Below are 25,230 nucleotides of genomic sequence, written 5' to 3' on the forward strand. Positions count from 1 at the left end.
ACCGCACAGTGTTTTTAGCCGTCAAAATTGCCGTTGGGGCTCCTATCAAGAGCCCAAAAGTCCGTTCCACCGGGAGTTGCCGAAACGTGCGACTTAGCTGGTCATCGCCGCACCCGGAAGTCCTGGTTAGGCCACTTCTAAGTCGAGTCCCGTCAGGAGTCGCCAATAAATGTTGCTAATGTTTGGTTGGCTCTTAATTTGGCTCTGTTTAATTATGTTTGCTCAAGAGTCGCCAGGTATCTTTCGACACCGCCACAAGGTTCAGAACCGAATACTGATCAATGACTCGACACACCAGTTAGTAAGTTCAAAAGCAATGCTCATTTATTTACACACAGTCAAATCTACTCATGCATAAACTCTACAAACTAAACTACCACTATTACTAAAGCCTATACTTAGTTTCGAGTGCCCACTCAGTCAGAGGACCAATGGCCGTTGCTCGGTTCTGAGGCTGCTGGGTTGAGCGGTTTACAGGATAGCAACTAGGAGCGTCTATTTCGCAGCGTGCGTTGACTTGGAACTCACTTGGTCTGATGCAGCTGCTCGGCAGGTCTCTCTCTTCACTGAGAGCCAAAGCCAAAGGAGAAAGATTCTCCCTTGGGGAATAACTTTTATACTGAAAAGGGCTTTGCGTGCTTTTGGGCGGACCTTGAACTTGGCCTCAACTGATTGGGTCTTTCCCAATCAGTTGTATCGATCTTCCTCCAATAGAGGGGTGGTTCCCTGATCGCTGGGCGTGTCCTGGTGACTGTTAGTCTGCTTTGTCTTAGCCTCTTCTAGCGCCGGGGAGTCTGCCTTAACATTGTGTATCTAAATGTTTCCTTTTTGTCCCCGGAGATGGCTCATTAGTATGTAGATTGCTTGGTTGTTCCTGTCCTGTCTGAGAGTTTAAGGTTCTAATCAACAGGCAGAGCTTGCACCTGCTTGTTTCTTAGCATTGTCCAATTTTCGCATTGTCCAATTTTCCCTGCATTCTTTGCAAGTGTCCATTTTGTAATCGGGACGTGGCCGTCCCAGATAGCTACAGCCACAGGACATGTGGGTATTACTGATTCAAACGAAGCTGGTAGGTAGGGCTAGTGAAGCGTTTGCATCACTACCGGAGGAGGTATCTGGGACGTATGAGGAGGTGAAGAAATCCATCTTAGGTGCACATGAACTAGTGCCTGAAACCTACAGGCAAAGATTTAGAAATTTGAGGAAAGAATTTGATCAAACATACATGGAGTTTGAAAGGCTCAAACAGAGTAATTTTGATAGGTGGATAAGGGCTTTGAAAATAGACCAAACGTATGAAGCTCTCAGAGAAATTATATTTTTGGAGGAGTTTAAAAATTCATTTTCTGATGTAGTGAGAACTCATGTGGAAGAGCAGAGGGTTAAAACTGTGAGTTTTAGCCTGTGTGGGATAAAAACTGGGAATATGAGAAATACTCAAATGGTAAAGTAAAGGTGAGCTGATGGGAGATAATAAGGAGAGTGTACCTCAGATTAAAAAAGAAATCCAGGAGGGTGGAAAAGAAATGAAAAGTTTCAAATGTTTTCACTGTAATAAACTAGGCCATGTAAAGTCAGTGTTGGTGGTTGAAGAAAAGCACTGGGAAGGCTGATGTGGTAAAACAGGATACGACAGTGGGGTTTGTTAAAGTGGTAAAGGAAAGCCCAAGTGAAGCGAAGGAAGTGCAAAAGATTGTACAGCCTGATCAAGAGGTGATTGATAAGAAGGTGCCAGATCTCTTTAAAGAATTTACTTGTGTGGGTAAAGTTTACTCATGTGTATCAGGAGGAGCAGGTAAAGAAGTCACAATTTTAAGAGATACGGGAACTATTCAATCTTTAATGGTAAGAGATGAGGAGTTATGTAGTTTGGGAAGAATATTGCCAGAAAAGGTGGTAATATGTGGAATTCAGGGTGAGAGAGGAGCGTTCCATTATATAAGGTAAGGTTGGAAAGTCCAGTGAAGAGTGGTGAAGTGGTAGTAGGGGTAATAGAGAAACTATCTTGTCCAGGAATACAGTTTATCTTGGGTAATGATATAGCTGGATCGCAGGTGGGAGTGATGCCTACTGTGGTTGATAAGCCAGTGGAAAATCAGACAACTGAAGTGTTGAAGGATGAATATCCTGGGATTTTTCCAGATTGCGTAGTAACAAAGTTGCAAAGTCACAGGTTTAAGACGAGGAGAAATCAAAGAGTGAAGATGAAGTGGAAGTGCAATTATCAGAAACTATTTTTGATCAGATGGTTGAAAAAAACAAAAACAGGTGGAGGATGAGGCGGATATTTTTAGTTCAGGGAAATTGGCGGAGTTACAACAAAAAGATATAGAAATAAAACGGATGTATCAGAAAGCATACACGGAAGAGGAATCTGCGTGTATCCCAGAGTGTTATTACCGTAAAAGTGATGTCTTGATGAGAAAATGGAGACCTTTACATATGCAGGCGGATGAAAAATGGGCAGAAGTTCATCAGGTAGTATTGCCAGTAGGGTATAGAAAGGAGGTGTTGTGAGTTGCACATGAGGTACCAGTGGGAAGTCAATTGGGAAAACTCAAGCTAAAATCCAGAAACATTTTTATTGGCCTGGACTAAATTTTGTCAATCATGTCACACATGTCAAGTGATAGGGAAACCTCAAGCAGTGATAAAACCAGCGCCCTTAATACCCATTCCAGCATTTGATGAACCTTTTACAAGGGTCCTAATTGATTGCATAGGACCGCTTCCTAAAACAAAAAGTGGAAATCAATATCTTTTGACAATATTGGGTGTGTCTACTAGGTTTCCAGAGGCCATTCCAGTACGTAATATTACAGCTAAAAAGATTGTGGAGGAGTTACTTAAATTCTTTACTAGATATGGACTACCCACAGAAATACAATCGGATCGAGACTTCCGGTTGCGGTGATGCGGAGCTAAGCCGCACGATTCGGCAGCTCCCGCGATTACGGACTTTCAGGCTCTCTAGAGGAGCCCCAACGGGAATTTTTTGAAGACGTTCCGTGTGGGAAGGGAAGAGTAAACTATCTTGTCCAGGAATACACCAAGACTTCACCGTTTATGGACCGGACCAGAAGCGAAACAGCCAAAAAAGCAGCATTGGAGCAGCGGGAGAAGCGAGGGAAGAAAAACAAAATGGCGGCAGCCGGGGATAAAGTGGAATGCGAGCCGGAGCTGCAAGAGTTCATCAAGCGCTGTTTCGAGGAGCTGCGGAAGGAGAAGCTGGCGCCTATGCTGTCGGCGATTGAAGGACTAGGGATGACCCAGAAGGCCCACGAGGTAAAGATCCAGGGGGTGCAGAAAAAAGTCAATGAGAACGAGGATGAAATCTTGGGCCTGGCGGTGAAGGTGGAGGTGCACGAGGCGCTGCACAAGAGATGGGCGGGAAGATTCGAAGACCTGGAGAACAGGTCGAGGAGAAAGAATCTTCGGATCCTGGGTCTCCCTGAAGGAGCGGAGGGGGCCGATGCCAGGGCATATGCGAGCACGATGCTCGAGTCGATGATGGGCGCAGAGGCCCCTTCGAGGCCTTAGGAGCTGGATGGGGCACACCGGGTGCTGACGAGGAGGCCCAAGGCTAACGAGCCGCCAAGGGCGATTGTGGTGAGGTTTCACCGTTTCACGGACAGAGAGAGGGTCTTGAAATGGGGCAAGAAAAAGCGGAGCAGCAGCTGGGAGAATGCGGAGATCCGAATATACCCGGACTGGAGCACGGAGGTTGCAAAGAGGAGAGCGGGTTTCAACCGGGCCAAGGCGGTGCTGCACCGGAAAGGAGGGAGATTCAGAATGCTGCAGCCAGCGCGACTGTGGGTCACATACAAGGATGAACACCACTATTTTGAAACGCCTGAAGAGGCTTGGACCTTTATTCAAACTGAAAAGTTGGACTCAAACTGAGGGTTTGTGAGGGTGGGGGGGGGGGGATGTTTGATGTTTGTTGTACATAGGGTGTTAATCACGCGCAGGAAATGTTCCACGGGCTGGGGGAGAGATGGGGATGGGGGAAAGGGACCGGGTGAGAAGACCATACGAGAAGGTGGGCGCTGGTGCTGGAGGGGGGAGGAGGCTTGGGGATGGGGGAAAAGAGTCAAGGCCGCGACAGGAGCTGCACCAGAGGGGGCGGGGCAGGGATAGGAAAGCGCTGGTTTTTTCCCGCTCTAGGGAAGAAAGGCGGGGGGGGGGCGGGATGGAGGAACGCACACTGATTGGGAGATTCCCACACGGTGGGGTCAATGGGACGGTGGGGGAAGCCGGGGTCAGCAGGTGTCAGCTGACTTACGGGAGTGTTATAGGGGGAGCAAAAAAGCTAGACACAGGTCTAGCGGGGGGGGGGGGGGGGGCAAAAAAGCTAGACACAGGTCTAGCGGGGGGGGGGGGGGGGGGCAAAAAAGCTAGACACCGGTCTAGCGGGGGGGGGGGGGGGGGGCAAAAAAGCTAGACACAGGTCTAGGGGGGGGAGGGGTAAAAAGGGTTGCTGCTGCACTGGCCGAAGGGGAATGGGACACAGAAGAGATGGTCGGGGCGGGGGTCTCCCGTCTGGGGGACTGGAGGGTGAGTGCAGCGCGGGCACGGGCCTGGCCAAGAAAAGGAGATGGCTAGTCGGCGGGGGGGGGGGGGGGAGAGGCCCCCCAATCCGGCTGATAACGTGGAATGTGAGGGGCCTGAATGGGCCGGTAAAGAGGGCCCGAGTGTTCGTGCACTTAAAGGGACTGAAGGCAGATGTGGTCATGCTCCAGGAGACACATTTAAAGGTGGCGGATCAGGTCAGGTTAAGAAAGGGATGGGTAGGACAAGTATTCCATTTGGGGCTGGGCGCGAAGAACAGAGGGGTGGCAATATTGGTGGGGAAGCGGGTGTCGTTTGAGGCCAAGAATATCGTAGTGGACAACGGAGGTCGATATGTGATGGTGAGTGGTAAGTTGCAGGGGACGTGGGTGGTATTGGTAAATGTATACGCCCCGAACTGGGATGATGCCGGATTCATGAAGCGCATGCGGACCTGGAGGTAGGAAGCTTGATAATGGGCGGGGATTTCAATACGGTGTTGGACCCAGCACTGGATCGCTCCAGATCTAAGACCGGAAAGAGGCCGGTGGCGGCCAAGGTGCTTAGGGGGTTTATGGATCAGATGGGGGGGAGTGGACCCGTGGAGGTTTGCCAGGCCGCATGCCAGGGAATTTTCTTTTTTCTCCCATGTGCATGAAGCCTACTCCTGGATAGAGTTTTTTGTTCTGGGCAGGGCGCTGATCCCGAAAGTGGAGGGAACGGAGTATTCGGCCATAGCCATTTCAGATCACGCCCCGCACTGGGTGGAACTGGAGTTGGGAGAGGAGACGGACCAACGCCCGTTGTGGCGGTTGGATGTGGGACTGCTGGCAGATGAGGCGGTGTGTGGGAGGGTGAGGGGGTGTACAGAAAGGTATTTGGAGGCCAACGACAACGGGGAGGTGCGGGTGGGGGTGGTATGGGAGGCGCTGAAGGCGGTGATCAGGGGAGAGCTAATCTCCATCAGGACTCATAGGGAGAAGATAGAGGGTATGGAAAGGGAGAGGTTAGTGGGGGAGATTTTAAGAGTGGACAGGAGATACGCAGAGGCCCCTGAGGAGGGATTACTTAGGGAAAGGCGACGTCTCCAGACGGAGTTTGACCTGTTGACCACCGGGAAGGCAGAGGCACAGTGGAGAAAAGCGCAGGGGGCGATGTACGAGTATGGGGAGAAGGCGAGTCGGATGCTGGCACACCAGCTCCGTAAGAGGATGGCAACGAGGGAAATAGGTGGAGTCAAGGATGGAAGGGGAGCTACGGTGCGGAGTGCGACAAAAGTAAATGTGGCATTCGAGGCCTTCTTTGAGGAGCTGTACAGATCCCAGCCCCCAGCGGGGGAAGAAGGGATGAGACGATTCCTAGACCAACTGAGGTTCCTGAGGGTGGAGGAGCAGGAGGTGGCTGGTTTGGGGGCACCAATTGGGTTGGAGGAGCTGAGCAAAGGTTTGGGGAGTATGCAGGCAGGGAAGGCCCCGGGACCGGACGGGTTCCCGGTTGAGTTCCACAGGAAGTACGTACACCTGTTGGCCCCGCTGCTAGTGAGGACTTTTAATGAGGCAAGGGAGGGAGGGACCCTGCCCCCGACAATGTCGGAGGCGAGAATCTCTTTGATCCTGAAGCGGGACAAGGACCCACTGCAATGTGGGTCGTACAGGCCGATCTCACTCCTCAACGTGGATGCTAGTTGCTGGCAAAAGTGCTGGCTACGGGAATTGAGGACTGTGTCCTGGGGGTAATCCAGGAGGACCTGACGGGATTTGTAAAGGGCAGGCAGCTAAACACCAATGTGCGGCTGCTCCTAAACATGATAATGATGCCATCGGTGGAGGGAGAGGCGGAGATAGTGGCAGCTATGGACGCGGAGAAGGCCTTTGACCGAGTAGAGTGGGAGTACCTCTGGGAAGTGCTGCATAGGTTTGGGTTCGGGGGAGGGTTTATTAGCTGGGTTAAGCTCCTTTACAGAGCCCCGGTGGCGAGTGTGGTTACGAATCGGCGGAGGTCGGAGTATTTTCGTCTGTACCGTGGGGCGAGGCAGGGGTGCCCCCTGTCCCCCCTGTTGTTTGCATCGGCAATTGAACCCTTGGCCATGTCATTACGGGAGTCTAGGAAATGGAGGGGGGTGGTCCGAGGGGGAGAGGAGCATCGAGTGTCGCTTCATGCAGACGACCTGTTGCTGTATGTGGCGGATCCAGTGGAGGGGATGGTGGAGGTCATGCAGACTCTAAGGGAGCTTGGGGATTTCTCGGGCTATAAGCTTAATGTAGGGAAGAGTGAGCTCTTTGTAGTCCAGGCAGGAGACCAAGAAAGGGGGATAGATGATCTACCGCTGAGGAGGGCGGAAAGGAGCTTTCGCTACCTGGGGATCCAAATAGCTAGGAGTTGGGGGGCCCTACATAAACTGAATCTGACGAGACTGGTGGAGCAGATGGAGGAGGACTTCAAAAGATGGGACATGTTACTGCTCTCGCTAGCGGGTAGAGTGCAGTCGGTCAAAATGGTGGTCCTCCCGAGGTTTCTCTTTGTGTTTCAGTGCCTTCCCATCGTGATCACCAAGGCCTTTTTTAGGAGGGTAGGCAGGAGCATTATGGGGTTTGTGTGGGCGAATAAGACCCCGAGGGTAAGGAGAGGGTTTTTGGAGCACAGTAGGGACCGAGGGGGGTTGGCGCTGCCGAATCTGGGGAGCTACTACTGGGCAGCAAATGTGGTGATGATCCGTAAGTGGATGATGGAGGGAGAGGGGGCGGCATGGAAGAGGTTGGAGATGGCGTCCTGCAAAGGAACGAGCCTGGGGGCGCTGGTGACGGCACCGCTGCCGCTCTCGCCGACAAGGTACACCATGAGTCCGGTGGGTGGCGGCAACGCTAAAGATCTGGGGCCAGTGGAGACGGCACAGGGGTGCAATGGGAGCCTCGGTGTGGTCCCCGATGGGGGGTAACCATCGGTTTGTCCCGGGGAGGATGGACGGGGGGTTTCAGAGCTGGCATTGGGCGGGGATTAGAAGAATGGGGGACCTGTTCATTGATGGGACGTTTGTGAGCCTAGGGGCACTCGAGGAGCAGTTTGGGCTACCCCCGGGAAATGCTTTCAGATACATGCAGGTGAGGGCGTTTGAGAGGTGGCAGGTGAGGGAATCCCCGTTGCTCCCGGCACAGGAAATTCAAGACAGGGTGATCTCGGGCGTATGGGTTGGAGAGGGCAAGGTGTCGGCAATATACCAGGAGATGAAAGAAGAGGGGGAGGCGTTGGTAGAGGAGCTGAAGGGTAAATGGGAGGAGGAGCTGGGGGAGGAGATTGAGGAGGGGCTATGGGCTGATGCCCTAGGTAGGGTTAATTCCTCTTCCTCGTGTGCCAGGCGTAGCCTGATACAATTTAAGGTGGTTCACAGAGCGCACATGACGGGAGCGAGGCTGAGTAGGTTCTTTGGGGTAGAGGACAGATGTGGAAGGTGCTCAGGAAGTCCGGCGAACCATGTCCATATGTTTTGGTCATGCCCGGCACTGGAAGGGTTCTGGAGGGGAGTGGCGGGAACAATATCTAAGGTGGTGAAAGCCCGGGTCAAGCCAAGCTGGGGGCTGGCAATATTTGGAGCAGTGGACGAGCCGGGAGTGCAGGAGGCGAAAGAGGCCGGCATTCTGGCCTTTGCGTCCCTAGTAGCCCAGCGAAGGATCTTGCTAATGTGGAAGGAAGCGAAGCCCCCCAGCGTGGAGGCCTGGATAAATGATATGGCAGGGTTTATCAAGCTGGAGAGGATAAAGTTTGCCTTGAGAGGGTCTGCGCAGGGGTTCTACAGGCGGTGGCAACCGTTCCTAGACTATCTCGCGGAGCGTTCGATGAAGGTCGGTCAGCAGCAACCCGGGGGGGGGAGAGGGAGGGGGGCGCATGTCTTATGAAGGGAGGGGGAGGGGGGAGGGGGAGGGGGGGGGGAGGGGAGGGGGGGGGAGGGGAAGAGGAGGGCATGTCTTATGAAGGGGGGGGGGGGAGGGAGGGGGAAGGGGGGTCTGCCTGGGGGTTATTTGAGCAAGATAATACATGAAAGATCTGGAAAACTGGCATGTATGGGAGGAATCCAATGTACAAAGTTCTGTAACATATCGTTTTACCATGTTTATATCTTGCTATGTGCATTTTCTTTCTATTTTGTTCCTGGCGGGCGGGGGTGGGGTGGGGGGGGGGGGGGGGGCGGGGGGGGGGGGGTTGTTTTGTTTGTAAGGGTGAAAAATTGTACTAAAAACTTTAATAAATATATTTTTAAAAAAGAAATACAGTCGGATCAAAGATCAAATTTTACCTTGAGTTATTCAAAGATGTAATGGATAGCTTAGGAATAAAACAATTTAAATCAACTGCGTACCATCCAGAATTGTAGGGAGCGTTAAAAAGGTGGCATCAGACATTTAAGACAATATTGAGGGCTTATTGTCAAGATTATCCAGAGGATTGGGATAAAGGAATTCCATTCGTACTGTTTGCAATTAGGGATGCACCTAATGAGTCAACCAAATTTAGTCCTTTTGAACTAATTTTTGGTACTGAGGTACGAGGACCACTTAAATTGATTAAGGAAAAATTGGTGAGTGAGAAATCGTAAATTACATTATTGGATTACGTGTCAAATTTTAGGGAACGATTAAATAGAGCAGGTGAATTGACTAGACAATATTTGAAAGTTGCACAAAATGTGATGAAACGAGTCACAGACCAGAAATCCAAAGTTCGTAGTTTTGCCAGTGGAGATAAAGTTTTAGTGTTGTTACCAGTGGTAGGTGAACCTTTAAAAGCTAGGTTTTGTGGACTTATCAGATTGAAAGGAAATTAAGTGAGGTGAATTATGTGCTAAAAACACCAGATAGAAGGAAGACTCACCGAGTGTGTCATGTGAACATGCTTAAAAGGTACTTTGAAAGGGAAGGAGAGAAAAAGGAGGAGCTTTTAATGATTCTAACTCAGTGACGAACCAATCCAGGTGACTGTGAATTTGACATACCTCAAATTAAATTGGGAAATGAGGATGTTCTTAAAAAGAGGGATAAATTGTTGAGTTACCTTCCAGAGGAAAAACAAACTGACCTGAAAGAGTTATTGATATCACATGGGCAAATTTGTGGAGATAAATTGGGAAGTAATAAAATGGCTATACATGATATAGATGTGGGAAATGCTATTCCAATCAACCAACATCCATATAGACTTAATCGTTTAAAATTGGCACAGGTTAACAAAGAGATTGAAAGTATGCTTAAAAATGGCATAATTGAAGTGGGTTGCAGCCAATGGAGCTCACCCATAGTGATGGTACCTAAACCAGACGGTACCCAACGGCTGTGTGTGGACTATAGAAAGGTTAATGCAGTTACAAGAACGGACTCTTATCCTATCCCACGTTTGGAGGATTGCATTGAGAAAGTGGGACAGTCCACTTTTATTTCCAAATTGGATTTACTTAAAGGTTACTGGCAGGTAGCTTTATCCGAAAGCGCGAAGGAGATTTCAGCGTTTGTGACTCCAGATGGTGTATACCAATTCAAAGTTATGCCATTTGGCATGAAAAACGCCCCAGCCACATTTCAACGGTTAACTAACACAGTCGTTTCAGGATTACCCAATTGTGCAGTATACATCGACGATCTGGTAATTTTCAGCCAGACATGGAAAGACCATTTTAAACATCTGATGGAGTTATTCAATCGACTTCAGGAGGCGGGTTTGGTGATAAACCTAGCCAAAAGTGAATTTGGAAAAGCCCAAGTCACTTTCCTTGAGGAGTTTTCGATACTCTCGAGACAAAGGGAAATAATGCCATTTCTTGGCATGGGTGGATTTGATCAAACATTTGTGCAAAAGTTTTGTAGCGTGATTGCGCCACTGATGGACTTGCTGAAGAAACGTCGAAAATTGCAATGGACAGCGGACTTTCAACAGGCATTTGACGGCCTGAAAGCTGTGATAACCAATGCTCCTGTGTTGGAGAATTGCAAGAGACTCTGTGATCAGATTGAACTAAAGTATCTGACTTTAAAGAAATGCTGAGGCGTAGAGCAATGGACGGATCGTGCAGAGACCTTCTTTTTCAAAGAGACTATCAAGCATGAAGGATTTCAGTTGGAGGAAGAAGAACGAGAAAAAAAATGGACTATTATTATACCTGTTTGCGTGTGTTGTTTTTTAAAAAACGCTAAAGTATATTTACTGTGTGCATTTCTTAAAAGATAATGAAAAGGTGTGCATTTCTTAAAAGATAGTGAAAAGGTGAAAAACGAAACCAAGTTGATGGTTTATTTTTTCTTAGGGGGAGGTGTCATGAGAATGTCACTTTAAGAAATGGTTAGCTGCTCATATTACTTCAGTGATGTCAGAGTGTGGGTGGAGCTGAGCTCTGGTTCTGCTTTTTAGTTTCACTTTGAGAAAAGCTTGGGTGTTTCTGTCTTTTAGGTTTCCTTTATCAGTGTGTTGCAGCTGAAGTCAGCCAAAGCAGCTGTACTGTTGATCTCTCTGCCCTGAAGGACTATCTCTTGATCATTTGGCAAATTCAGAAATTTAAATGTTTTCAGTATTGAATGTAAACCCTGATGTGCTTCTGTTTAAAGGTTAAGTCTTTTGGATGTTAAAAGGACAGCTTAAAGGATTACTTCGTGTTGTATTCTTTGGGGGTTATCTTTGAATTAATGGTTGCTAAGATATTCACTGTTTGTTTTAAAAAGGTTAACTTGAGTTCATAGAATAAACATTGTTTTGTTTTTAAAAATACGTTTCCATTTCTGCTGTACCACGCCTGTAGAGTGGGCCGTGTGCTCCCCATACCACAATCTATTAAAAGTTGTGGGTCAGGTGAACTCCATGATACACTTTGGGGTTCTCTAAACCCTGGTGCATAACAGTTTGTATATTGTTTTTATACTGTTGCTGTTTGTAATGCCAAAAATACCTCATTAAAATTGTTTGTTAAAAAAAGAATGGTATGAGAATCATTGCAAACTTGGATTGTGTTCTCTGCAGACCATTGTGATTCCAATCCACAAATGACTTGAGCTACACAATGTAGTTTACAGTGTTGGATCAATATTCCAGCCTTTTACCTTTGGGTGGGAAGAAGGAGAGGTAAAGACAATTCAGTGCTTTATCCTGGAAATGCCATCTCTCGCACATAATGGCTGCATAAATTCTACACTGCCTTTTTTCAAGAAAGGCTGAATACTTTTTTTGTAAAGATAGGTGGAACGAATCACTTCGAAGAATACAGGGGACAGTGAGTTTAGAACGTTAACATGAAACACTTGTGTTGAAGCTCATAATGATTTGTGACCTTGCAGATGTTTGATATAGACACAGGGAGGTATTGTCTGGACTAATAAACCAGAGACCCAGAGTAATGCTCTGGGGACCCAGGTTCAAATCCTGGCACTACAGATGACAAAATTTGAATTCAATAAAAATCTGGAGTAAAAACTTTAATGGTGACCAGTCGATTGTCGTAAAAACCCATCTGGTTCACTCATGTCCTTTAGGGAAGGAAATCTGCTGTCCTTACCTGGTACTTGGTACATGTGACTCCAGATCCACAACAATGTGGCTGACTCTTAACTGCCCCCTCAAGGGCAATTGGGGATGGATAATAAATGCTGGCCCAGCCTGCGACGCCCACATCCCAGGAACAAATGTTTAAAAACATAACACTGGCATGGGAAAGGGTAGCAGTGCTAGCTTAATTACCATTTAACGCCTTTGTCATATATTTGATTTCTGCGAATTAAATACTTTTTAAAAAAAATATTTTATTGAGAATTTTTGGTCAACCATCACAGTACATTGTGTATCCTTTACACAATAATATAACAGTATAGATAACAATGACCTGTTTTATAAACAAAGAATAAATAATATATAACAAAAACTAAAACTAAATGGCAACTGCCTTGTCTCAGATAAACACTCTCCAAAAATAAGATTTAACAGTCCAATATACAATTACTTATAGCAACGACCTATACATATTATACATATATATTAATAACCCTGAGACTCCTTCTGGTTCCTCCCCCCCCCCCCGGGCTGCTGCTGCCGCCGCCTTCTTTTCCATTCCCTCTATCTTTCTGTGAGGTATTCGACGAACGGTTGCCACTGCTTGGTGAACCCTTGAGCCGATCCCCTTAGGACGAACTTAATCTGTTCCAGCTTTATAAACCCTGCCATGTCATTTATCCAGGTCTCCACCCCCGGGGGCTTGGCTTCCTTCCACATCAACAGTATCCTGTGCCAGGCTACTAGGGACGCAAAGGCCAAAACATCAGCCTCTTTCGCCTCCTGCACTCCCGGCTCTTCTGCAACCCCGAATATAGCCAACCCCCAGCTTGGTTCGACCTGGACCCCCACCACCTTCGAAAGCACCTTTGTCACCCCCACCCAGAACCCCTGTAGTGCCGGACATGACCAGAACATGTGGGTGTGACTCGCTGGGCTTCTCGAGCATCTCGCACACCTATCCTCTACCCCAAAAAATTTACTGAGCCGTGTTCCAGTCATATGCGCCCTGTGTAACACCTTAAATTGAATCAGGCTTAGCCTGGCACACGAGGACGATGAGTTTACCATACTTAGGGCATCAGCCCACAGCCCCTCCTCAATCTCCTCCCCCAGCTCTTCTTCCCATTTCCCTTTCAGCTCACCTGCCATAATCTCCCCCTCGTCCCTCATTTCCCTATATATATCTGGCACCTTACCGTCCCCCACCCATGTCTTTGAGATTACTCTGTCCTGCACCTCATGCGTCGGGAGCTGCGGGAATTCCCTCACCTGCTGCCTCACAAAAGCCCTCCGTTGCATATACCGGAATGCATTCCCTTGGGGCAACCCATATTTCTCGGTCAGCGCTCCCAGACTTGCGAACTTCCCATCCACAAACAGATCTTTCAGTTGCGTTCCTCCTGCTCTTTGCCATATTCCAAATCCCCCATCCATTCTCCCCGGGGCAAACCTATGGTTATTTCTTATCGGGGACCCCACCAAGGCTCTCGTCTTTCCCCTATGCCGTCTCCACTGTCCCCAAATTTTCAAAGTCGCCACCACCACCGGGCTTGTGGTGTATTTCTTCGGTGAGAACGGCAGTGGGGCCGTCACCATAGCTTGTAGGCTAGTCCCCCTACAGGACGCCCTCTCCAATCTCTTCCACGCCGCTCCCTCCTCTTCTCCCATCCACTTACACACCATTGAGATATTGGCGGCCCAGTAGTATTCACTTAAGCTCGGTAGTGCTCACTTAGGCTCGGTAGTGCCAGCCCCCCCCCCCCCCCCTATCCCTACTACGCTGTAAGAATCCCTTCCTCAATCTCGGGGTCTTCCCGGCCCACACACAACTCATGATACTCTTTTCGATCCTTTTGAAAAAAGCCTTCGTGATCACCACCGGGTGGCACTGAAACACAAAGAGGAATCTCGGGAGGACTACCATTTTAACCGCCTACACCCTCCCTGCCAGTGACAGGGATACCATGTCCCATCTCTTGAAGTCCTCCTCCATTTGTTCCACCAATCGCGTTAAATTTAACCTATGCAATGTACCCCAATTCTTGGCTATCTGGATCCCCAAGTAACGAAAGTCCCTTGTTACCTTCCTCAGCGGAAAGTCCTCTATTTCTCTGCTCTGCTCCCCTGGATGCACCACAAACAACTCACTTTTCCCCATGTTCAGTTTATATCCTGAGAATTCTCCAAACTCCCGAAGTGTCCGCATTATCTCTGGCATCCCCTCCGCCGGGTCCGCTACATATAACAACAAATTATCCGCATACAGAGATACCCGGTGTTCTTCTCCTCCTCTAAGTACTCCCCTCCACTTCTTGGAACCCCTCAATGCTATTGCCAGGGGCTCAATCGCCAGTGCAAACAATAATGGGGACAGAGGGCATCCCTGCCTTGTCCCTCTATGGAGCCGAAAGTATGCAGATCCCTGTCCATTCGTGACCACACTCGCCACTGGGGCCCTATACAACAGCTGCACCCATCCAACATACTCATCTCCAAAACCAAATCTCCTCAGCACCTCCCACAAATAATCCCACTCCACTCTATCAAATGCTTTCTCGGCACCCATCGCCACCACTATCTCCGCTTCCCCCTCTGGTGGGGGCATCATCATTACCCCTAGCAGCCTCCGTATATTCGTATTCAGCTGTCTCCCCTTCAGAAACCCAGTTTGGTCCTCATGGACCACCCTCGGGACACAATCCTCTATCCTCATTGCCATTACCTTGGCCAGAATCTTAGCGTCTACATTTAGGAGGGAAATAGGTCTATAGGACCCGCATTGCAGCGGGTCCTTTTCCTTCTTTAGGAGAAGCGATATCGTTGCCTCAGACATAGTCGGGGGCAGCTGTCCCCTTTCCTTTGCCTCATTAAAGGTCCTCATCAGTAGTGGGGCGAGCAAGTCCACATATTTCCTGTAAAATTCAACTGGGAATCCATCCGGTCCCGGAGCCTTCCCCGCCTGCATGCTCCTAATTCCTTTCACTACTTCCTCTATTTCAATCTGTGCTCCCAGTCCCACCCTTTCCTGCTCCTCCACCTTGGGAAATTCCAGCCGGTCCAGAAAGCCCATCATTCTCTCCCTCCCATCCGGGGGTTGAGCTTCGTATAATTTTTTGTAAAATGCCTTGAACACTCCATTCACTCTCTCCGCTCCCCGCTCCATCTCTCCTTCCTCATCCCTCACTCCCCCTATTTCCCTCGCTGCTCCCCTTTTCCTCAATTGGTGGGCCAGCAACCTGCTCGCCTTCTCCCCATATTCGTACTGTACACCCTGTGCCTTCCTCCACTGTGCCTCTGCAGTACCCGTTGTCAGCATGTCAAATTCTACGTGTAGCCTTTGCCTTTCCCTGTACAGTCCCTCCTCCGGTGCCTCCGCATATTGCCTGTCCACCCTCAGAAGTTCTTGCAGCAACCGCTCCCGTTCCCTACTCTCCTGCTTTCCTTTATGTGCCCTTATTGATATCAGCTCCCCTCTAACCACTGCCTTCAGCGCCTCCCAGACCACTCCCACCTGGACCTCCCCATTATCATTGAGTTCCAAGTACTTTTCAATGCACCCCCTCACCCTTAGACACACCCCCTCATCTGCCATTAGTCCCATGTCCATTCTCCAGGGTGGGCGCCCTTCTGTTTCCTCCCCTATCTCCAAGTCCACCCAATGTGGAGCGTGATCCGAAATGACTGTAGCCGTATACTCCGTTCCCCTCACCTTCGGGATCAACGCCCTTCCCAAAACAAAAAAGTCTATTCGCGAATAGACTTTGTGGACATAGGAGAAAAACGAAAACTCCTTACTCCTAGGTCTGCTAAATCTCCACGGGTCTACTCCTCCCATCTGCTCCATAAAATCTTTAAGCACCTTGGCTGCTGCCGGCCTCCTTCCAGTCCTGGACCTCGACCTGTCCAGCCCTGGTTCCAACACCGTATTGAAATCTCCCCCCATTACCAACTTTCCCACCTCTAGGTCCGGGATGCGTTCTAGCATACGCCTCATAAAATTGGCATCATCCCAGTTCGGGGCATATATGTTTACCAAAACCACCGTCTCCCCCTGTAGTTTGCCACTCACCATCACGTATCTGCCCCCGCTATCCGCCACTATAGTCTTTGCCTCAAACATTACCCGCTTCCCCACTAATATAGCCACCCCCCTGTTTTTCGCATCTAGCCCCGAATGGAACACCTGCCCCACCCAACCTTTGCGTAGTCTCACCTGGTCTATCAGTTTCAAGTGCTTTCCTGTAACATAACCACGTCTGCCTTAAGTTTCTTAAGGTGTGCGAGTACCCGTGCCCTCTTTATCGGCCCGTTCAGCCCTCTCACGTTCCACGTGATCAGCCGGGTTGGGGGGCTTTTTACCCCCCCCCCTTGTCGATTAGCCATCCCCTTTTTCCAGCTCCTCACCCGGTTCCCACGCAGCTGGGTCCCCCCCCCCCCAGGCGGTGCCCCCCCGCCCATCCCACCCCATACCAGCTCCCCCCTCTCCCCAGCAGCAGCAGCCCAATAATTCCCCCCTCCCACCCCCCCCGCTAGATCCCCCACTAGCGTAGTTACACCCCCCATGTTGCTCCCAGAAGTCAGTAAACTCTGGCCGACCTCGGCTTCCCCCCCCGTGACCTCGGCTCGCACCGTGCGATGCCCCCTCCTTCCTGCTTCCCTATTCCCGCCATGATTATCATAGCGCGGGAACCGAGCCCGCGCTTCCCCCTTGGCCCCGCCCCCAATGGCCAACGCCCCATCTCTTCCACCTCCTTTCCTCCCCCCACCACCTCCTGTGGAAGAGAGAAAAGTTACCACATCGCAGGATTAATAACATAAAACTCCTCTTTTCCCCCCTTTTTACCCCCCTCTTCGCCCCCCATACTCGCCCGACCACTTTGTTTCAAACGTTCTTTTTTTTTAATAACCCGCTCATTCCAATTTTTCTTCCACGATAAAAGTCCACGCCTCATCCGCCGTCTCAAAGTAGTGGTGCCTCCCTTGATATGTGACCCACAGTCTTGCCGGTTGCAGCATTCCGAATTTTATCTTTTTGTGAAGCACCGCCTTGGCCCGATTAAAGCTCGCCCTCCTCGCCACCTCCGCATTCCAGTCTTGGTATACGCGGATCACCGCGTTCTCCCACTTACTGCTCCGAGTTTTCTTTGCCCATCTAAGGACCATCTCTCTGTCCTTAAAACGGAAGAATCTCACCACTATGGCTCTAGGAATTTCTCCTGCTCTCGGTCCTCGCGCCATCACTCGGTATGCTCCCTCCACCTCCAGCGGACCCGCCGGGGTCTCCGCTCCCATTAGCAAGTGCAGCATCGTGCTCACATATGCCCCGACGTCCGCTCCCTCCGCACCTTCAGGAAGACCAAGAATCCTTAGGTTGTTCCTCCTCGCGTTGTTCTCCAGCGCCTCCAGCCTTTCCACACATCGTTTATGGTGCGCCTCGTGCATCTCCGTCTTCACCACCAGGCCCTGTATGTCGTCCTCATTCTCGGCAGCCTTTGCCTTCACGACCCGAAGCTCCCGCTCCTGGGTCTTTTGCCCCTCCTTTAGCCCTTCGATCGCCTGTAATATCGGGGCCAACAGCTCCTTCTTCATTTCCTTTTTGAGTTCTTCCACGCAGCGTTTCAAAAACTCGTGTTGTTCAGGGCCCCATATTAAACTGCCACCTTCCAACGACATCTTGGTTTTTGCTTGCCTTCCTTGCCGCTGCTCTAAAGGATCCACCGCAATCCGGCCACCTTCCTCCTTTTTTCATCCGTATCCAGGGGGGGATTCCCTTCTGGTTCACCGCACAGTACTTTTAGCCGTTAAAATTGCCGTTGGGGCTCTTATTAAGAGTCCAAAAGTCCGTTCCACCGGGAGCTGCCGAAACGTGCGACTCAGCTGGTCATTGCCGCACCCGGAAGTCGCGAATTAAATACTTTGACCAACTGGTTATCTTAGCAAAGGTTACTCTTAAGACTAATTATTATTATTTCATAAAAATGTTGACCAGTTAAATGCAACAGCTAATTTATTTAAATTTTCTTCAACAGTGCAGCCAAGATCACACACTACGCAAAAAGAAGAAGCTACCGCTTGTGAAGAAGTCCTTTGTCTGTTACCTTGCAGGTCAACAGATTAAGCTTCGGAATGAGCAGAGTTACCAACAAGCACTACGTGGTTATGCGGCTCACAGACTACCTGGCCTTTTGAAGGAAGAAGAGTTCCATTTGGGAACCCTGAACAAGGTGTTTGCATCCCAGTGGCTGAACCATCGGCAAGTGGTATGTGGGACAAAATGCAACACGGTGAGTGGAAGATTTTTTCAAAAAAAACTTTTACTTCCCAGGTCAGTAAATTTGAGAAATAGGTTTCATAATTTTGAGAATTATGGCTTTAAGATTGAGAGGTGAGAGACCGGATTTAGGAGTTATTAAAATTCCATTTAATATTCAATGCCCATTATTTTATTTTTTTAAATTCTAAATAGATAAAGTTTCACTTTTAAATCTGGCTCGAACTTTCTTCAACTTCTTCTATAATTGAGTCTTTGTTTCCTGTTTTCCAGAGTACTTTCATTTACCTCAACAGACAAGTAAATTTGTAACATTTCTGAAGATTGACCAGAAAACCCTCATTGCTTTGTTTAAGCTCATTGGCTTCATTAAATGTTCTCATAATTATTTTCTCCTCCGGACTCGGCACCACCCGTGTTTTTAGTATCGTGGACATCGCCTTAACCAAACCCTGCCAAAACCCTCTAAGCTTCGGGAATGCCCAAAACATGTGGACATGGTTTGCTGGGCTTCCCGCGCACCTTCCACACCTGTCCTCTACCCCAAAAAACTTGCTCATCCTGGCCACCATCATGTGTGCCCTGTGGACTACCTTAAATTGTATCAGGCTAAGCCTGGCACATGATGAGGATGTATTAACCCTGCTTAGGGCATCCGCCCATAGACCCGCCTCTATCTCTCCTCCTGGCTCGTCCTCCCACTTCCCTTAAGCTCCTCTACCGGAGTTTCCTCCACCTCCGAAAACTCCTGGTAAATATCTGATACCTTCCCCTCTCCTACCCAGGTACTGGAGACTACTTTATCCTCTATCCCCCGTGGCGGCAGCAGCGGAAAGGCTGGAACCTGCTTTCTCAGGAAGTCTCGCACCTGCAAAGACCTAAACCCATTCCCTGATGGCAATTCAAATTTATCCTCCAAGGCTTTCAAGCTGGGAAAGCTCCCATCTATAAATAGATCCCCCATCCTTCTAATTCCTGCTCTCTGCCATCTCCGGAACCCACCATCCATCCTACCTGGTACAAACCGATGATTATTATAGATCGGGGTCCAAACCGATGCTCCCTCCACTCTCTTATATCTCCTCCATTGCTCCCAGATTCTCAGAGCCGCCACCACCATCGGATTTGTAGAGTATCGGGCCGGCGAGAATGGAAGAGGTGCCATTATCAGTGCTCCCAAACTTGTGTCTTTGCATGATTCCGTCTCCATCCGCTCCCACACCGATCCCTCCCCCACTTCCTAATCATGGCGATATTAGCCGTCCAGTAGTATTTGCAGAAGTTCGGCAGCGCTCCAGCAACATTTTCTTCACTCGCGGGGTTTTACCCGCCCACACAAAGCCCAAAATAACCTTATTCACCTGTTTGGAAAAGGCCTTTGGTATGAAGATGGGGAGGCACTGAAAGACGAACCGAAATCTGGGGAGGTCCGTCATTTTCACGGTCTGTACCCTCCCCGCCAGTGATAGCGGGAGCATGTCCCACCTCTTAAAGTCCCCTTCCACTTGATCTACCAGCTGGCATAGGTTTAACTTGTGCAGTGCCTCCCATTCCCGGACCATCTGGATTCCCAGACACAGAAAGCTCTTTCCTACCATTCTAAGCGGCAGCTCTCCCTGTCTCTTCTGTCCTCTTGCCTGGATCGCGAACATCTAGCTTTTTCCCGTGGTCAATTTATACCCCGAAAAATTGCCAAATTCCCTCAGGATTCGCATTACTTTCCCCATCCCCTCCAACGGGTCTGAAATATACAAGAGCAGGTTGTTTGCGTAAAGCCAGACCCAGTGCTCCACCCCCCCCCCCCCCCAACCCCACCCCCGGGACCAGCCCTTTCCAGTTCCTAGAGGCTCTTAACGCCAGAGCAAATAGTAACGGGGAGAGGGGGCGCCCTTGCCTCGTCCCTCGGTGTAGTTTAAAATACCCCAAACTCGGCCGGTTCGTACGCACGCTCGCTACTGGTGCCTGATAGAGCAACCGCACCCAGTCAATGAAGCCGTCACCGAACCCAAACCATTGCAGTGCCTCCCACAGGTAATCCCACTCCACCCGATCGAAAGTCTTCTCCGCATCCATCACAACCACCACCTCCACCTCCTCTTCTGAGGGCATCATAATAACATTCAAAAGCCTTCGAACATTGGCCTTGAGTTGCCTGCCCTTTTCCAATCCCGTCTGGTCTTCCCCGATCACCCCCGGGACACAGTCCTCTATCCTTGTGGCCAGTATCTTGCCAGCTGTTTGGCGTCCACATTCAGTAGAGAAATTGGCCTGTATGACCCGCATTGCTCTGGATCCTTCTCCCGTTTCAGGATCAATGAAATCGAGGCCTGTGATTTTGTTGGGGGGAGGGCTCTCTTCTCTCTTGCTTCATTGAATGTCCACCAGCAGTGGGCTCAATATCTCTGAAAACGTCTTATAGAATTCCACCGGATAGCCGTCAGGCCCCGGGGCCTTGCCCGACTGCATGCCCTCCAGCCCCTCCATTATTTCCTCAGTCTCCCATCCCTTCCACCAGATCCTCATCTACCCTTGGAAACCTCAACTGATCCAAAAACTATCTCATCTCCTCCACCCCAGTCGGGTGGTTCCGCCTCATAATTTACTATAAAAGTCCTTAAACACCTCATTCACCCCTCTGCATCCAGGACAGTATTCCCGCCTCTACTCTTTACTTTCCCTATCTCCCTGGCCGCCTTCCTTTTCCTGAGCTGGTGCGCTGACATTCTGCTTGCCTTTTCCCTGTACTCCTAATCCCCCCCCCCCCCCCCCCCCCCCCCCCCTTGCCTTCTTCAACTGTTCCACCACTTTCCCTGTGGTCAACAGCCCAAACTCCGCCTGTAACCTCCGCCGCTCACTCAGTAGCCCCCACATCCGGGGCCTCCGAGTATCTCCTGTCCACCTGGAGTATCTCCTGAACTAACCTATCCCTCTCAGCCCTTTCCGCTTTTTCTCTGTCGGCCCGTATCGAGATTAATTCCCCTCTGATCATTGCCTTCAAAGCTTCCCAAACCGTCGCTGCAGAGACCTCCCCCTTATCATTTGTTTCCAGGTAGTTCTGGGTGGACTTGTTAACCCGCCCACAGATCGCTTCTTCTGCGAGCAACCCCACATCCAGTCTCCACAGCGGGCGTTGCCCTTTCTCCACACTAACCTGTAGATCCACCCAATGTGGGGCATGATCCGACACTGCGATTGCCGTGTACTCAGTATCCACCACCCCTGGTATTAGCACCCTGCTCAGAACAAAAAAGTTGATGCGAGAGTATACCTTGTGGACATGTGAGTAAAAAGAAAACTCCTTCACCCTTGGCCTCCAGTCTCCACAGCGGGCGTTGCCCTCTCTCCACACTAACCCGTAGATCCACCCAATGTGGGGCATGATCCGACACTGCGATTGCCGAGTACTCAGTATCCACCACCCCCGGTATTAGCGCCCTGCTCAGAACAAAAAAGTTGATGCGAGAGTATACCTTGTGGACATGTGAGGAAAAAGAAAACTCCTTCACCCTTGGCCTCCATGGGGTCTACTCCCCCCATCTGTTCCATAAACCCCTTCAATTCGTTTGCCGCGACCGACCGCCTCCCTGTCCTGGATTTTGACTGTGTTAAAATCTCTTCCTATAATCAGGTTATGTGACACTAAGTCTTGGATCATACCTAACACCCGCCTCATAAATTCCACATCGTCCCAATTCGGAGCATATATGTTCGCGAGTACCACCCGCATCCCCTCCAGCTTCCCACTACCATTATGTACCTACCCCCCTTGTCTTGACACAATTTTCCGTGCCTCAAATGCCAGTCGTTTGTTGATTGAGATCACTACCCCCCTGGTCTTTGAGTCCAGCGCTGAGTGGAATACTTGGCCAACACAACCCTTTCTCAGTCTCGTCTGGTCTATAACCTTTAGGTGTGTCACGTGTAGTATTGCCACGTCCGCCTTCAGCCCCCTCAAATGCGCAAAGACGTGAGCCCACTTGACCGGCCCATTCAGCCCTCTGACGTTCCATGTAATCAGCCTGGTTCTCTCTCTTCCACCCCCCCCCCCCCCCCCCCCCCCCCCAAGCCTCTATTTCACGCCCTCCACCTCCTCGAGGTCCCCCCTCGGGCATTCACCGTTCCCGACCTCCCATTTGACTTTAGTAACAGTTCCTCCCTTGTCAGCAAAACAGCCCACCCCTACTCCCCCCAGCAACAACACTAGAAACCCAACCCCTCAAGTCAAGCTCCAGCTTAACACCCCCCCCCCCCCCCACCCCCGCCCAAACTGTGCTTCCTTGAGTCAGCTGACCCATGCTGACTTGATAACGCCCGTCCATGGCATCAAGCAGTCTGTCTCCCCATTGTTCTCTGCCCTCCCCCCCCACTTGGACAAACATATTAAAAGCATCACATTCCCCAGTAACAAACATCAGAAAAAACAGTGAAGAAACAGCCACTTTAGAGAAAAAAAACAGCCATAAACAGAACCAGCCCCAAAGACCACCCCCCCTTCTAACCCGCTCCCTGCAAGTTAAAGTTACCGTTAACCATCAATAACAGCCCCTTATTACACATAACACTACTTGTACTTGTACAGCCCAGCACAACAAATCGCTACCACAGTACTCTCCAAGGCTTCAGTGTCTTTTAGTTCGCCTCCAGCCTTTTTTCTTTAATGAAAGTCCATACTTCGTCTGGTGTTTCGAAGGAGACGTCCCGTTCCTCATGTGTGTCCCACAGACAGGCTGGGTACAACATCCCGATCTTCACCCCCTTCTTGAAGAGGGCCATTTTTGCCCGATTAAACCCAGCTCGCCTCATGGCCAAATCCACGTCCAGGTCCTGATAAATGCGCAACTCACAATTCTCCCACTTGCTGCTCCGTTCCTTCTTGGCCCACCGCAGAACGTGTTCCTTGTCCAAGAATTGGTGAAAGCGTACCACCATCGCCCTCAGCGGCTCGTTTACTCGGGCCTTCGTCGCGAGGGCTTGGTGCGCTCTATCCACTTCCAGGGGCTGAGGGAAAGCCTCAGCCCCCATCAACTTCTCCAACATGTCCGTCACATAAGCCCTCGCATCTGATCCCTCACTGCCTTCAGGGAGGCCAATGATTCTAAGATTCTGTCTCCTGGACCTGTTCTCCAGGTCCTCCAGCTTCTCCTGCATTCTTTTCTGGCGGTCGTTCATCATCTCCACCTTGGTCTCCAGCACGGTTATGTATTCCTCATGCTCGGACACCTTTTTCTCCACCTGGATCGCTCATCCGTGCGTCTCTTGATTCTGCACAACTTGATCAATCGAAGCCTTAATCGGGTCCAGCGTGTCCTTCTTCAGCTTGGCAAAGCAATCTTCAAAAAACTTAACCAGCTGCTCCGTCGACCACTGTGCCGCCTCCCCACAGGCCTTGCTCTCCGCCATGCTTTCCCGCGTTACCAGCTCTACCCGCGTCTTCCTTATTGGACTTTGTCTTCTCACATGGCCGCTTCTGGTCCAATTCTCCATACACCGGAGGGCGATTTCTCCTCACTGTCTCACTCTTCATAATGTAACCGATAAAATCCGGGGGAAAACGGGGGGAAAAGATCCAAAGGTCCGTCACAGGCGGGAGCTATCAAATGGGCGACCTACTCCTCCATGGCCGCCACCGGAAGTCCTCATAATTTTTTTCTACTTGCAAATGCTCCAGAGTAACGACATAATTAACTATAATTTAAATTTGTTTAAATGACTGGTAGAACGTGCCGATTTTACTGTTAATCGTAGCTATCTCTTTTTAAAAAATGTTTATTAAGAAATATTTCAGAATAATCCGAAACAATCAAACAGAAAATGCAATAGAAGAGATTTAAAAAATGAAAAGACACACAACACCTAACTTAAATACAAAAACTAACCTAAACCCTTTAACAACTGAAGGTGACTAACTCCTCAAACAGAAATGGTTGCCATCTTAAGCAGAGCCTGTCTACCGACCCCCTGATGTTAAACTGAACTTGACCTTCTCCAAATGCAGAAATTACATTAGGTCACCCAGCCAAACAGGCACCAAGCAGAGTGGGAAACCTCCACCCAAGCAAAATTTGCCTCCAGGCTATCAACGAGGGGAAAGGCAAGGACATTGGCCTTCACCCCAGACTGTATCACCGGTGAATCGGAAACCCCGAATATTGCCACCAGCGGTCAGGGATCCAAATCTGCACAGAGTATCTCTGACATGGTGTTCAGAAAAGAAGCCCAGAAGCCTATCAACTTGGGACTGGGCCAGAACATATGAGCATGGTTAGCCGGCCCACCAGAACAGCGCAGGCTCATCCTTTCCCTGGTCAGGTGTGCCCTATGCAAAACCTTAAACTGAATCAGACTCAGCCCAGCACATGAAGATGTGGAGTTGACCCTGTGAAGGACCTCACTCCACTCCTCACCATTAAGAATGGGACCTAATTCGCCCTCGCATTTCGCCCTCACACCACTCAACGGAGCAGAATCTGTTGAAAGGATGTGACCATATATACATGAAATAGACCCGCCGCCAGGCCTAGCCATGACCGAATCTTCTTCATCAGGGAAGAGGGTGACACCAAAGGAGAGGAGGGAAAAGCTATACGTGAACAGTCGCGAATTTGGAAGACTAGAATTGGGCAACTGGGATTTGTCCACTAACTCCTTAAAACTAGCAAACCTCCCCCCGCGAACAGGTCTCCAGACCGCTCAAGATACTTCCCTTCCCAAGGTTTAAATGTTTAGTCCAAACCAACTGGTAGGACAAGAGTGATTATTACAAATGGGGGCTAGCAAAGACCGGGAAAGGAGCTTGCAATGCTGCCTGAACTGCTTCCAAATTCAAAGAGGAGACCACCACTGGATTCAAGGAAAATCTAACGCGCGGAAAAGGCAACGGTGCGGTAACT

General features: G+C 49.8%; 1 protein-coding gene across 1 annotated transcript in view; it reads left to right on the forward strand.

Moving 5' to 3' along the window:
- dcaf12 (DDB1 and CUL4 associated factor 12) overlaps nucleotides 1–25,230 on the forward strand; it is a 146,430-nt gene that overhangs the window by 59,527 nt on the left and 61,673 nt on the right. Inside the window, exon 2 of the mRNA XM_072497224.1 lies at nucleotides 18,099–18,353. Within this exon, the coding sequence (XP_072353325.1) occupies nucleotides 18,099–18,353 (255 nt within the window). The remainder of the gene's footprint in view (nucleotides 1–18,098; nucleotides 18,354–25,230) is intronic.

The sequence above is a fragment of the Scyliorhinus torazame genome, chromosome 3 (genome assembly GCF_047496885.1).
Source record: "Scyliorhinus torazame isolate Kashiwa2021f chromosome 3, sScyTor2.1, whole genome shotgun sequence".
NCBI classification, from domain to species: Eukaryota; Metazoa; Chordata; class Chondrichthyes; order Carcharhiniformes; family Scyliorhinidae; genus Scyliorhinus; species Scyliorhinus torazame.